The 15243-nt window shown below is 38.5% G+C and overlaps 1 protein-coding gene across 2 annotated transcripts in view; it reads left to right on the top strand.

Annotated features, from left to right (window-relative positions):
• TMEFF1 (transmembrane protein with EGF like and two follistatin like domains 1) overlaps positions 1–15243 on the top strand; it is a 94924-nt gene that overhangs the window by 50422 nt on the left and 29259 nt on the right. For both annotated transcript variants that reach the window (XM_005660298.3, XM_013993712.2), the window contains exon 6: positions 12544–12692. In XM_005660298.3, coding sequence (XP_005660355.1) covers positions 12544–12692 — 149 coding nt within the window. The remainder of the gene's footprint in view (positions 1–12543; positions 12693–15243) is intronic.

A 15243-nucleotide genomic window follows, 5' to 3' on the forward strand; every position in this document is an offset into this window, starting at 1 on the left:
GCTGCAAATGGCAGGAAATATTAGACCTTTGAAACTATTTAATAAGTTTCTACCATGGCCCCTTAGATTATAATGGAAAAATAATCATATGTTGTTGGTTTTCCTCTGATAAGAGGAAATAAACATTATTAAACATTATTTTATACCAAGTATAACCCAGATGTTAACAATGACAGGATCTTTTGTCCAGAAATATCTTCCTATAGTTCTGTACAGCTGCTAATAAAATGATTTCTTTTGGGAAGTTAGGTTTTATTTTATTTTTAGTTTTTGGCCATACCCACGGCATATGGAAGTACCCGGGATAGGGATTGAACTTGTGCCACAGCAGCAACCCAAGCTGCTTCAGTGACAGTGCCAGATGCTTAACTTGCTGCACCACAAAGGAACCCCCAAGAAATTAGAATTTAAAATGCAAAACATATTATCCCCATGGCCTCCTGGAATTTACTGGATGCTCTGTTGCTTTTTGGTAATTTGCCAAATTATTCTCTGTTATTCTCTCAGCCTGAAGTCCCACCCCTCTTTATATACTTGTTTAATTCCTGCCTTCTTTCCAGACTTGGGTGAAGCACCCTCTTCCTAGTAGTGTTCCTTGCTTTCTGCCTACCCTATGAGTTAGGTGACTAACTCTGTGTTCCTTGTTGGTCTTGAGAAAAGCAACCTCTACCACCTCACTTCTGCTGTTGGGATCACTAACAGATTTGGGGCTCCCTGAGGACAGGGACTTTGTCCTGCTGGTTTCCATTTTGGATGAACTTGCCATAAAGTTGAGTATCTTAGGGTCCTTCTATAGGTCTTGTTGAACTTGTGGTGGTTCACACAAGGGCTTTATTATTAGAGCTTCATACAGGGTCCTTGCGAGGATTTAACATGTGTGAGGGAACTTGTTGCAGGCTTTGTGGGGTATTTGTTAAATCTAAATAATTTCACATAAATTAGTTTAAGCCAGTTTTTGTTTTCCTAACTGCTAAATAAAACTTACCATATTGAGAAGGGATGACATTTTCTATGTACAGTAAGGAGGAAGAAAGAGAGAGGATAGCTATTTTTCAGTAGTACCTTCAGATGTACATGGTATTTCAGGATTTCAAAGAGCTTTTTACAAAAGCTTATTTGATTCTGTCACTAGTGTTCGAGGTTATTATTCCTATTATTAAAGACACAGAGTTGTGATTTGCCAAAAATCATAGAGCTAAATCAGAGAAGTCATTGAATTTATTCATTTATTTATGTATGCATGCATTCATGCCTTTGAAATTCAGTGTTAGAAATTCAAAAGCTTTAAAAGGCTTTACAGTAAAAAGTCTATTTCCCACCCCTGTTTCTCAGCTACCCAGTTGTCTTCACTAGAGACAGTCACTGTGATCTATTTCTTCTTAATCTCCCAGAGGTATTTTTTGCATGTACAAGCAAGTTTGTACATGTATTCTCTTTTTTTCTTTTTTTTTTAAACTAATGGCAGCACACTGTACATCATAGTATTCTATGCTTTATTTAAAACACTTGTTGTAAAGTGTACATTTTGCATATAGATGTGTTTAAAAACATAGAAATACAATTCCAAGAATACTATATACCTATGTACCGAACATCTAGGGTACAAAATAGAATATTGCCAAATTAACAGTACTGAGCATTGACCCAGTCAGCACTTTGAAGAAAGCCTTATAGAAAGACTTAGACTGAAGAGTCTCTGAATCAGAGTCTGGCTTTTGGCTTCCTAGGGAGTTTACAAGTGTTCCTTCTGGGGAGGTCTGTGGGCAAGACCATGAGTGAATCATGGGGAACACATAGGGCTCATAGTTGAGACACCTGGCTGGAGGCTCATGTCACCAGGTGTGGATGACTGGCAGAAATGTGGTCAGAGAGTGGACTGCTGTGTTTCCTTCCAGTCTCACATAGCTGACCTCCAGTTCTCAGGAGTGTGTCAGTTAAACGAATGTGGTTCTTTGGTTTCGGGCATTCAACGTGGAGGGGAGAGCAGGAACTTCATCAAGGCCAGTATAAATAAGAATCTGGACCAGGCTTACCTGCGCATTCTGTCCTCTGGCTAAAAAGAGGTCTCAGTGGCACTGGGCATCTCCTTAATTGCAGCCAGCAACACGACTGTCCCCAGAATGAAACTATTTCAGTGTGGACTGGCTGGGTGTCCCTACAATTCAATTCAGTTCTCTTCTGCTCTTGGAGTTAGCACAAATCCCACAGGTTAAGGACTCAGACCCACAAATTGCCCCTGCTTTAGACACTGGCTGTACATGAGATACCCTGCACTTCTTATCCAGCATCCTACCAATTTGGAGGTTCCTAAGACCTTCCTTAAGGTTCTATAATTTGCTAAAATGACTCAGAATTAAGGAAAGAGCCCATGAGTCATCTCATTAACATACAAAAGACTTTTATTCTTTGATGTTCCCAGGGTTTTAGGAGCTCTGCCAGCAATGGGGGACAAAGACCTAAAGTATTTTTCGTTATACCACAAGCATCATCCTAGAAATTCCTTTACTTCTCTCCTACATATTATACTCTGTTTCTTGGGTTTTTTTTTTTTTTTTTTTTTTTGGCCTTGATTTTACTCTCCTGTTTTAGTATATCTTTCAGTAGCTTCTTGAGATAGAGTGCAACATGAGATGTTATGATTAAGTTGTTTTTATCCTACACCTAATACTTGACTTCTGACTTGGTGAGTGCATAATTCTAGGTGGGAGATAATTTTCCCTCAGAATTGTGAAAGCATTGTTCTCTTGTCTTCTTGCTTTCGGTTGAAGTCTGAAGCCACTCTGGTTCTGGTCCTTTGTTTATGATTTGTTTTCTCTCTGGTGAAGCATGTAGAGTCTTCTTTTAGTCCCCAGTATAATAAAGTTTCACAGTGTTATTATACCTGTTCCCAGAAACTTACTGACTTCCAATTTGAGGAGTTTTCTTCAGTTCATTCTTTGATGACTTCTTTTCTTCTCTTTTCGATTTCTGGTTATCTGGGTGTTGGACATTTTAGACCAGTCCTTTAATTTTCTTTTCTCTCCTTTTTTCTATTAAAAAAATTTTTTTTGGAGTTCCCATCATGACGCAGTTCTGACTAGGAACCATGAGGTTGTGGGTTCGATCCCTGGCCTCGCTCAGTAGGTTAAGGATCCGGCATTGCCGTGAGCTGTGGTGTAGGTTGCTGATGTGGCTTGGATCTGGCATTGCTGTGGCTCTTGCTTAGACTGGCAGCTATAGCTCTGATTAGACCCTAGGAACCTCCATATGCTGTGGAAGTAGCCCTAAAAAGACAAAAGACGAAAAAAAAAATTTTCTTTATTGCTGTGCTAAGAGATTTCTTGACATTCATCTTCCAGTCCTTTTTTGAGTTTGTCAATTCCCCTGTACTTTTTATTTTCTAAGAACTCATATTTGTTCTTATTGTGCTCCCTTTTTATAGCATCCTTTTTTTGCTTTATGATTGCAATATCTTTTTGTGCCTCTGCATTATTAGTTGGTATTCTATCTGCTGTAAGGATGAGATTTTATTTATTTTTATTCAGTGAGTTTTAATCTATTACTTTTATTTATTTATTGTGGTTATAGGCCTTATAAAATGAATTAAGGAGTGTTCTTTCTATTCTTTGGATGATTTTGAGTAGTTATTGAATGACTGGTATGAATGTGTTCATGAATTCTTTTTAAAAAACACTTGAATCTCATGCTGTCTTTGAGGGACTTTTTAAATATTAATTTAACTTCTTTAATGATTATTTTACCATTCAGCTTCTGTTTCTTTTTTTGGTCAAGTTTAATAGTTAATATTTTTTTTAAAGTTACTCATTTCACGTAAAAGTTCAAATTTGCTGGCATAAAGTTATTTACAGTAAACTTTTGTTACCTTTTAAACCATGATCAGTAGTCTTTTTCAGTCCAGATACTGTTTTTTGTTTTTGTTTTTCTCTCTCTCTTTCTCTCAGCCTGCTTCATTGACTTAAAAATCTTTTTTTTTTTTTTTCTAATGGCCACACTTGTAGCATATGGAAGTTCCCTGACCAGAGGTCGAATCAGAGCTGCAGCTGCAGGCCTAGGCCACAGCCATGGCAATACCAGATCTGAGCCGTATCTGTAACCTAGAGCACAGATTGCAGCAATGTCAAATCCTTAACATACTGAATGAGGCCAGGGATTGAGAACTTGCATCCTCACAGAGGCAATGTTGGGTCCTTAACCTGCTACCCCCAGAGGGAATTCCTCAAAGTCTTTTTTTTTTTTTTTTTTGCCATTTCTTTGGCCGCTCCCACGGCATATGGAGATTCCCAGGCTAGGGGTTGAATCGGAGCTGTAGCCACCAGCCTACGCCAGAGCCACAGCAACGCGGGATCCGAGCCGTGTCTGCGACCTACACCAACAGCTCACGGCAATGCCGGATCCTTAACCCACTGAGCAAGGCCAGGGATTGAATCTGCATCCTCATGGTTCCTAGTCGAATTCCTTAACCACTGAGCCACAACGGGAACTCCGTTCAAAATCTTTTCAAAGGACCAACTTTTAGCTTTATTGATCTTCTCTGTTGTAACTTTGTTTTCTGTTTTGACTGAGATGTGTATATAAATCTGTATCCATATCTATGTCATCTATATTTTTCCCTTCTTTTTTGTTTTCTTTGATTTTATTCCATTACTCTTTTTCTAATTTCTTAAATGAGTGCTCACTGATTTAACTTTTGGCTGTTCTTTTAAGATTTGAGATTAAACTTGAAGAAGGTGATGGGATCAAACTGGGTAGATGTTAGAGGGAAAAGGGTCCTGAGAAGAGGGGAAGCCCTGAGGCAGGAGTGTCCCTGGTGTGTTTGAGAGAAAAACAGGCCAATTTAGTGAAAAGATTTTCATGATATAAATGTGGAAAATAAGTATCCATTCCTTTTATCTATCACTTTCCCTGCTGAAATGTCTGTTTTCTGTGACAGCTGTGATGAGTGGGCAAGAACACCACCTCAGTCACTTGTTAGGTGTATGATCTTAGGCTTTTTAACTTCTTTCATATTCAGCTTCCCTATTCATGATTTGTTGTTGTCAGGATTAAAGAGGCAAATGTGAGGAGTTCCTGTTGTGACTCAGCAGAAACAAATCCAACTAGCATCCATGAGGATGTGGATTCGATCCCTGGCCTTGCTCAGTGGGTTGAGGGTCCGGCATTGCCCGTGAGCTGTGATGTAGGTTGTGGACATGGCTCAGATCTGGTGGTGCTGTGGCTGTGGTGTAGGCCAGTAGCTCCGATTTGACCCCTAGCCTGGAAACTTCCATATGCCCCAGGTGTGGCCCTCAAAAACGGGGGGGGGGGGAGAGGCAAATGTGACTAAATCTGCCCAGTAGGTGCAGAGTAAGTGGTTGTTCCATGTTTTGAATTTGGCGTCTTTGCTGAAGTGATTTCTTTCCATTTTAGTGCCCACACCTGTGCTTGGGCATTTACCCTCTGCTGCTGTCACCAGTCTCCAGACGCCGGGAACTGCTGTGTTCAGAGGTGTCAGTGGCCTCTAGGGTCTGTTACTGCCCTCTGCCCATTGTTTCACTGAGCTGGATGAGACGATGATTTCATTTTCTTTCCTCATGTGCGCTTGAGAACAGAGCAATGATTGTTTTCACAGCTCCTGGACTTACACACGGTGGTACCAGCCCACTGAGGAGCACCAACTTTTCCTACACTTGTTGGGCCACAGTGCCCTCTGCTGAGACACTCGTTTCTCTTACTAGATGGGTATGGTTTCTTGCCTTTTCTGCTGAGCCTTTTCTCACCCTTGAAACTGTTCTGTAATATTTTCTTCCATTGGCCTCTGTTTCAGTTTTATTGCCATTCCATCGTTGCTGACTTGTATCCCTTAAACCTGGAGCTGGAAAAGTTTTTCTCTAAAGGACCAGTTAGTAAATACTTTACATTTTTCAGGCCTCTGTCACAGTCTCTCCACCCCCATCCCTTTAAAAAAGTAAAAGCCATTTTTGACGTGTTAGTTGCGGGGAGCCGAGAAGATACAAGGAGCCAAGGAAGGGAGTTTTGCCTGAACGGTGCAATTCCGAAGGCAGGCTCCTAATCAAAAAAAGGAGCCTGCCTGAACGATACAGTTCCAAGAGCAAGCTCATAAAAGGGGCCTGTCTAAACGGTACAATTCCGAGGGCAGGTTCATAAACAAGGGGATGCCTGCCTGCACGGCACAATTCCGAGGACAGGTCCCAGAAGACAATAAGGCTTGCCCGCTGACATAGGTGGAAAACTAATTTCCCAGGAAATAATTTCCATTTTGTGTTGCTGAGTGGGGATTGTTCCATGGATGATTTAGTCTTTTCTGTTATTCACTTGTTATTCTGTTTTCCTCAGTCTTTCCTGATTATTTACTTATTATTCTTACTTTCCATTCTTATTTTCCCCTGGTGATTTGTGATTTAACGAAGTCACAACAATAATATAATAAGAATTTCATCCTGAAGGACTTTCCCCTATTTAATCCAACTTAGTTAAAACATAGTGTTTATCTATTAACTAGTTATATAGTAAACTTTAGAGTTAGGATCTTAATGAGGTTCATAAAAGTTAGACATATATTATCCAAAAAACGTAGCTGTGAGTTTTGTCCTTGATTTTAAAAGCTTTTAAGTGATAGCTAGTTTAGTTAAGTTGGTTTATATTTACTTACACTGTCTCCCTGCCATAACACTTTGAAGATAAGCACCAGTCTACAAACAAGGTTTGTGAATGCCAAATTCTTGTGTCTGTGGCCTCTTCAAATTGTAAAGACTGGCTGGCCATGGGATGATTTGTACTGAGTCTCCTCCTTTCCACACGATGTATTGTACCTAATTGCCCTTAAATTGTAGTTACTAAGTTTAGTTAAAACAAAGATCTTAGAACATGATGTATAGCTGCTATACCATGTAATAGTTAACCAATGTACTTTTAACACTGTGATGTAATGTGTAGTGAAAAACTGTCTATATAATCAACCACTGTTACTAATAGAATTTGAGCAGTCCAGCGCCCTCAAAGAAGGGACAAAGAGGCTGTCTCCGATGCAAAAGCCGACGTCCGTCCATCTTCTTCGGGAAAGTGTTCACTCCCTGGCTGCTGGAGCTGGCTTCTGGCAGTTAGTAAATATTCTTAGGAATTAAAATTTTTTTTCTGGTGCCTTCGTTTTTAAATTGCGAAACAAAGCATGTATTAAGAAGTTTATGAAAACTTACACATTTGGTTTAATACACACAAATGAAACAACTTGTGACTCTTACATCCCAAGCCAGGAAATAGGGTATGTCAGTACTTCAGAGCTGCCCCTCCCTACCCCCTTGTCTTTTCCCAGTTGCATCTTTCTTTGATCTGCCCGCTCTATTGCATTTTGCTGAAGTCATTCTTTTGCTGTCTTTGTAGTTTTATCACATGATAACCCTCTTAATGGTAATATCAGTTGGCTTCTGATTGATTTTGAATTTTATATAAATGGAATCATGATATGTATATCTTCTTTTGCACAGCATTATGTTTTTGAGATTCATTTGTCTTAATGCTCATAGCTGCTTATTGAATTCAGTTTCTTGACTTTTCCACAGCCTTTTACAGTCCATTTTAGTGTTGATGGATATTTGGATTGTTTCCAGTCTTTTGTTCTCATAAGTAATGCTCTGTGAACATTCATATGTGTGTCTCCTGGGCACACGTGTAAGATTTTCAAGGAAGGCCTTAGTAGTGAAATTATTGGGCATGTGCAAGTCGAGCTTTTCCTGGTAATGCCTGTTTTCCAAAGTGGTTGTACCAGTAAGTTCCCTCTTCCTTTGTTCCTCACCCTTGTCAACCCCTTGCTGTTCTCTTAATTCCTGCTGTTAAGTGAATGTGATGGTATCTCATTGTGGTTTAAATTTACATCTTCTTGGTTACTGAACAGATTGAACATCTATTCACATATATTGTTCTTGTATACTTACAAGTTCTATATCTTATTTCCTTCCTTCTTTCCTTCCTTCCTTTTGCGTTTTAGGGCTGAACCTGCTGTATATAGAAGTTCCCAGGCTAGGGGTCGAATCGGAGCTACAGCTGCCGGCCTACCCCATAGCCACAGCAACATGGGATCTGAACTGTGTCTGCGACCTACACCACAGCTCACGGCCAACACCAAATCCTTAACTCACTGAGCGAGGCCAGGGGTTGAACCTTCATCCTCATGGATACTAGTTGGATTCGTTTCCACGGCGCTACAGTGGGCACTTCTTATATATATTATTTTCAAATTAATTTTTATATGTATTCTGGATATTGATTATTTGTTAGCTGTATGGGCTGTAGTTACTTTTGTTTGGAAATTATCTTTTTTTCATTCTCTTTCGAGATATTCTTTATTTCAAACTTAAATTCATTGGTCTCTTATGCTTGGTCTTTTGTAATTTTGCCTTTCACATTTAGTCCTGTAATTCGCCAGGAATTAAGGAAGTCTTCAAACATATAGAAGAGGAGGAAAAGAATAAAGTGGACCCCTTCCCATATATGCATCCCTCAGTTTCAGTTAGTGTAAAAAGTCCAGTTTTGTTTTATCTCTTTTTCCCTCCCCCCTTTTTTGGGAGAAGTATTTTAAACCAAATTCCAATATCATATTCTTTCATCTGTAGATATTTCAGTTTTACTGATATTTTATTTGCTTGATACATGAATTGCAGAGAGATGTGTGTTAAAATCTGCTGTGGTGGATTTGGCTGTTTCTCATTGCGGTTTTATCCATTTTTGCTTTATAGCTTTTGAGACTACTTAAAAATATTTAGAATTATTATATCTTTCTGGTGAATAAGTTGTTTTTTTTTTTATGAAGGACCTTCTTTATCATAACTCCTTTTTGCCCTAAAGACTCTAATGTCTGAGACACACACACACACACACACACACACACGCGAAACTGTACCAGGTTTCTTCCATTCCAGGTATGGTATATTTATCACAATCCTTTTATTTTGCCACAATACCCGTAATAAAATCAGTCACCTTAACTACCTTTTTTTAAAATGATTTTTATTTTTTCCGCTATAGCTGGTTTACAGACCTTAACTTTTTTTTTTTTTTTGTCTTTTTAGGGCTGCACATGAGGCATATATGGAAGTTCCAGGTGAGGAGTCGAATCGGAGCTCTAACCGCCAGCTACACAACAGCCACAGCAACGTGGGATCCGAGCCATGTCTGTGACCTACACCACAGCTCACGGCAATGCTGGATCCTTAACCCACTGAGTGAGGCCAGGGATAGAACCCTTGGTACTCATGGATGCTAGTTGGGTTTGTTAACCGCTGAGCCACTATGGGAACTCCAGACTTTAACTACTTTTAAGCTTACCGATCAGTGGTATTAAAGGCTTTTATAATATTGTGCTACCATCACTACCATCCATCTCCCAAACTCTTTTATCTTATAAAACTGAAACTATACCTATTCAACAGTAACTCTCCATTCCCTGCTACCCCCAGCCCCTGGCAACTACCCATATCATTATAGTTTAACATGTACTTTGTAAGCAGTATATCTGGCTTTTGTATTTTTAACTAGCCTATCTATGTTTTTTAACTAGAAACTTTCCTTAAATATATCGTACTGATGTACTTTAATTTTTTTTTTTGTTATCCTATTTTGTACTTTTGTCCTGCCATTCCTTTATTTCTTTCTTTGTTATGTTTTTTGTTTGTTTTTCTCGGTTTTCAGTGTTATACGTGATCCTTTTGGTGATAACCTTAGCAATTTTAGCATGCTTTTGTACTTATCACAGCCTAAAAGTCATCAGTATCTTTGTTATTCTTAGAACACTATAAATTCATTCCCTCCCAATTTGTATGCTATCATTATATTTTAATTCATCATTTTAAAGAAAATTTAGCAGCAAAGAGCACTGTTGTCATTGTTTTATATAGTCAGTATGTTGTTAACATTACCTACATGTATATTTGCACTTTTGTTTTTCATTTATGTTTGCATCACAGATCTTCCTTATAGGATCATTGTTTTACTGCCTTTATAATTTCCTTTACTGACAATCAGCAGGGGACAAACTCTCTAAATTTTTACTCTTTCAGATTACTTTTATTCTATACTTATTCATGAAAGATAGTTCCTTTTATATAGAATTCTATTTTATCTCAGCACATTGCAGTATTATTTCACTGTCTTTTGGCTATAAATAAACAGTTTGGCTTCAGTATTGCTTTTGAAGACACCTGTCTCTTTGCTTCCTTGAAGGTAGTTTTTCTCTATCTGGCTGCTTTTATGTTACTGTTTTTATTGTTACAAAAATTTCACTGTGATATTTCACTGTCTTGATTTCTTTTTAATAATCCTGTTTAGAATTTATTGGGCTTCATGGATATTTAGATTAGTATCTTTTTTGGTTTTAGAAAGTTTGAGAAATTGCTAAGAATCTTGTCTTTGCCTCATTCTTTTAACTCTTGCAGGATTCCAGTCAGATTTTTTTTTTTTTTTTTTGTCTTTTGTCCTTTGTCTTTTTGTCTTCTGTCTTTTGTTGTTGTTGCTATTTCTTGGGCCGCTCCCTCGGCATATGGAGGTTCCCAGGCTAGGGGCCGAATCGGAGCTGTAGCCACTGGCCTACGCCAGAGCCACAGCAATGCGGGATCCGAGCCGCATCTGCAACCTTCACCACAGCTCATGGCAACGCCGGATCGTTAACCCACTGAGCAAGGGCAGGGACCGAACCCGCAACCTCATGGTTCCTAGTCGGATTCGTTAACCACTGCACCACGACGGGAACTCCCCAGTCAGATTTTTGAGTAGAACTTGTGACTCTGTCTTCTATGTCTTTTAATCTTTTTAATCTTTTTTTCCCCATGTTTTCTGTCTCTTTGACTCTGCTGTGGGTCTGGGTAATTTCCTCTGACCTGTTTTCCAGTTCATGAATTCACCTTTAGTTTATCTAATCTGTTAAATTTGCCTAATGGGTTTTTATTTCTGACAGTACATTTATTTATTAGAAGTTCTTTTAGTCCTTTTTCACATCTGCTTGCTCTGCCTCTGGTGTTTTATTTCCTTGTTTGTTGTGGGTATGGGAATGAGGGAGCATGTGTGTGATCTGCTTGTTTTTCTCAGAATTATAACTTGAAAAATGTTTGAGGTCTAGGATAATAAAGTTGACTTTCTCCAGAGAGAATTGTGTTGACTTATATCAGTTGCCTGGGGCCCCTTCTAATCCTTGACTCTTAAATTCTTGGCTTGAGGTTTTTCAGAACACTCAAGTAGTATTTTAAGCCCCCCATGTGAGGGCTGGCTTGTGGTTTTGAATTCTCAGGGGAGATAGTTTTTCTTCCTTCTCTTCAGTGTCATGGCTTAGGGCAGAATTTTTTTTTTCCCCTTTAAACAGTTCCTTTGGAATATGGCAACTCATTTCTACTTTACCCTCCTGCTTTTTTCTAGTGTCTTCAGATTCTCCACCTTAGGTAGGTCAGTATTCTTTGTCTTCTGTTTCTAGAGGCCTGCAGAGCCAAAAAGTAGATAATTGAGTTTACCTAGTTTGGCAGATCCCTTCAAGGTGAAAATCAGCTTTACCAAACTTAATTGACCTTTCTCTGTTCCTGTCTTCATTTAATATTTGTCCTGAGTATTCCTTGGCTTCTTGACATCTTATGAATGCGTTTGAGAATGTCTTAAATGTTTTATCCAGTACCTTTGGTTGTTTTTAGTAGGAGGATTAATGCAGGTTCTGTGTCCACCATGCTGCTGGAAACAGAAGAGTCTCTGTGGTTTTTTTTTTTTATATTCTCAGTTAGATTTTACTCTCCTTGAGAGAAGTAACCATGCCTTGGACTTTCCTGGTCTTCTCCATAAAGCAGTCTCAGTGTTCAGTGGACACTCAGTTATACAGATAGATGTGTGGTTAGGAAACACTTTTATATGTTTAATATCTATTTTTTAATCTTCCTAATTATTTGGTAAGGTTAGTTATATTATTATTACCTCTGTTTTACAATTCAGTAAACTAAAACTTACGGAGAGACTGGATACAAATCTGGTTATTAGATGGGTTTAGATTTAGATTCATGACTTTTGACGCAGAATTCTGGGTCCTTTCTACTATAGTATGGTGCTTTTTAATTAATGTTGACATTTCTTGATTATTGTCTCTAGATGTAAAAATTCTGGAGAAACCCCTGGATTAATAATATCTGGGTGAAATTATCTCTAAATTCTCACCTGAAACTGTTAGTTGAGCATTCACTTTGCTTAAACTTTTATCAGTGACTTAAAACAGTGTATTTACTTCTGTTACAGAAAGCAGAAAAAAAGAAAGAATTGCTTACAAACTACTATGTATAAGATAAATAAGCTACAAAAGTATTTTATATAGTGCAGGGAATATAGCCAATAGTTTATAATAACTTTAAATGGAGTACAATCTGTAAAAATATTGAATTAATGTGTTGTAATATAATATTATAAATCAACTATAATAAAAAAGTTTAGAAGTTTTTTTTAAAAGAAGGAATTGTTCTTTTTTGCTATTGCAGCATTGTGCAGTACTTTTATTGTATAATATAGGTACATTGTTTTTTTTTCTGACAGGTGTGTATGTAATATAGATTGCAGTGGATACAGTTTTAATCCTGTGTGTGCTTCTGATGGGAGTTCCTATAATAATCCCTGTTTTGTTCGTGAAGCATCTTGTATAAAACAAGAACAAATTGACATAAGGCATCTTGGTCATTGCACAGGTAAAATTTATTTTACTTATCTAAAGACCTGTCTTTAGTATAACATATGCATACTCTTATTTGCACATTTTGGTAGTGTTCCAACTTTGCAAAATGAGAAATCTTTGATGCTTTATAATTACTATGTATTTTATAATTTTTTTTCTGTTACTAATATAGCTTTTTTTTCATTTATTCTCATTTTCTCAAGACACAGTGATGCTTCTTGATTGTTTAATTACTAAGCTGATCCTAACATGGACTTGTAAATATAGTTCTTAAAGGTAGTCTCAAATTTGTAATGGTTGTAGTTAAGTGTTTGTCAACTTACTTTAATTATAGCAAAACTATAAGTATTGCCATATATATCTTCATATTTTTTTCCTAGAGCATATGGTTTATTTTGTTTTCGCATTATTCTCTCTGTGGTTTTTGCCCCAACATGTTATGTACTGTTAAGAGATTTTTGGTATGAAGTTATGGAATAGAAGGAAAAATTATTACCTTCAGTTTAAAATTCTTTTTCCTCTTCTTGCTTTTTCGTCATAGTTTAGAAGCTATGATACCAGCTAAGAATGAGTTTTTGTTTTCTTTTTTCTTTTTCTTTTTTTTTTTTTTTGACTGTACCCATGGCATGCGGACATGTGAAAAGAGCCTGGCCAGGGGTCAAACCTGAGTCACAGCAGTGACAACATCAAATCCTTAACTGCTAGGCCACCAGGCAACTCTCAGTTTTTGTTTTCTATGCCTACTAGAAATGTCCCATCATTAAAGGCAGAGGTTTTCATCCTTTTTTTCCTGGCAGTGCTCACATGGGCTAGGATAATACATCATTTCCTAGTAACAAACAAGGGCCAGACACATTCTCATGGGCTAGGATTGTGCATCTTTCCTGCTTACTAGGTCTAACCACCCTCCCTCCCCCCGCCTCCCTTTTTTTTTTTTTTTTTTTTTTGACTTCATTTATTAAGGGGGTATATTTTATCTGGGCTAAGGGAAAAAAATCCTAAACCAAAATTTGGTACTTTATACTGGTAACAAATTCTTTGTGAAGTACTGAACAACTGATTATGGTATCTCTGGTCTAAGTTACCAGAGAGTGCCCAAGAAGCTCATCCTAGGATTTCTAGGTGGGGTCAGGTGTGTGTATGAAACTGTTTGCTGATAGGGACCCCATGTCGGTGGACAGTCCACTTAGCTTTGATCTTGAAGAGGTAGCATGGTTGGCATTTAGAACCTCGGTTGAAAGTGTAGCATGGAGAGAGAATATCTTTTCTGAGGAACCGGTATGTGCTTGAATGGTACCACCTGGAATTTCAAAGTCAGAGCACAGTTGGTCAAGCTTGAGGATTTTTTTTTTTTTTTTTTTGTCTTTTTGTCTTTTCAGGGCTGCACCCCCGGCATGTGGAGATTCCCAGGCTAGGGGTCTAATTGGAGCTGTAGCCACCAGCCTACGCCATAGCCACAGTAACGCCAGATCTGAGCTGCGTCTTTGACCTACACCACAGCTAACCACAATGCTGGATCCTTAACCCACTGAGCGAGGCCAGGGATCAAAACTGCAACCACATGGTTCCTAATCGGATTCATTTCTGCTGCACCACGACGGGAACTCCAACTTTTTTTTTTTAATCCTATTAAAAAAAAGGATTTTGTTAATTGATTCATACTGATTTAAAATCCTTTGGAATAGTTGATCCTTGACTTTTATTTTGGTCTCCATGTATGCTGACTATACCTCTCCTTTCCCCCAGCTATATATTGGGAGGCTAAAACTTGTGCTTCCAAACAGATGTTTTATGGTTCATGTACTGTCATCCCAGATCTAATATAATTCACCAGTCAGGGGTCATTTTTTTTTTTTTTTTTTGTCTTTTGTCTTTTTTTTTTTTTTTATTGTTGTTGTTATTGTTGCTATTTCTTGGGCCGCTTCCGCGGCATATGGAGGTTCCCAGGCTAGGGGTTGAATCGGAGCTGTAGCCACCGGCCTACGCCAGAGCCACAGCAACACGGGATCCGAGCCGCGTCTGCAACCTACACCACAGCTCACGGCAACGCCGGATCGTTAACCCACTGAGCAAGGGCAGGGATCGAACCCGCAACCTCATGGTTCCTAGTCGGATTCGTTAACCACTGCGCCACAACGGGAACTCCCCAGGGGTCATTTTTATAGTCAGTTTGGTCTGATAACACAGTTGAGCCCCCCTGCCCCCCGCATTTAATCTGATATTTTTCCAGGGTAACAGTGGCGGGGGAAGGTAAATCTCGAGACCACTGTCCTTTGGAGAAAGGGCTAATCCTTTCTCTTCAAGATATGTATTATTTCAGTTTGCGCAGGGAAGAGTTTTTTTAAGCAGATGATATTTGAACTGGCGTCTGAATGAAGTTAGCCTGTTGTTCATGCAGAGTGCATTTATTTCTGAGATGCCTTGTGGCCTGAGATAAAAGTGGCACAGTACATCAAGACAATGGTGGAAAATGTGGGCAGGATAAATGGACAGAGAGTTGGGAAAGACCTGGAGCATTTGGAATATTTAGAAGTTTGATAGTGTGAAACTTACTATGTATCTTA

Source organism: Sus scrofa, chromosome 1 (assembly GCF_000003025.6).
Source record: "Sus scrofa isolate TJ Tabasco breed Duroc chromosome 1, Sscrofa11.1, whole genome shotgun sequence".
In the NCBI taxonomy this organism is placed as follows: Eukaryota; Metazoa; Chordata; class Mammalia; order Artiodactyla; family Suidae; genus Sus; species Sus scrofa.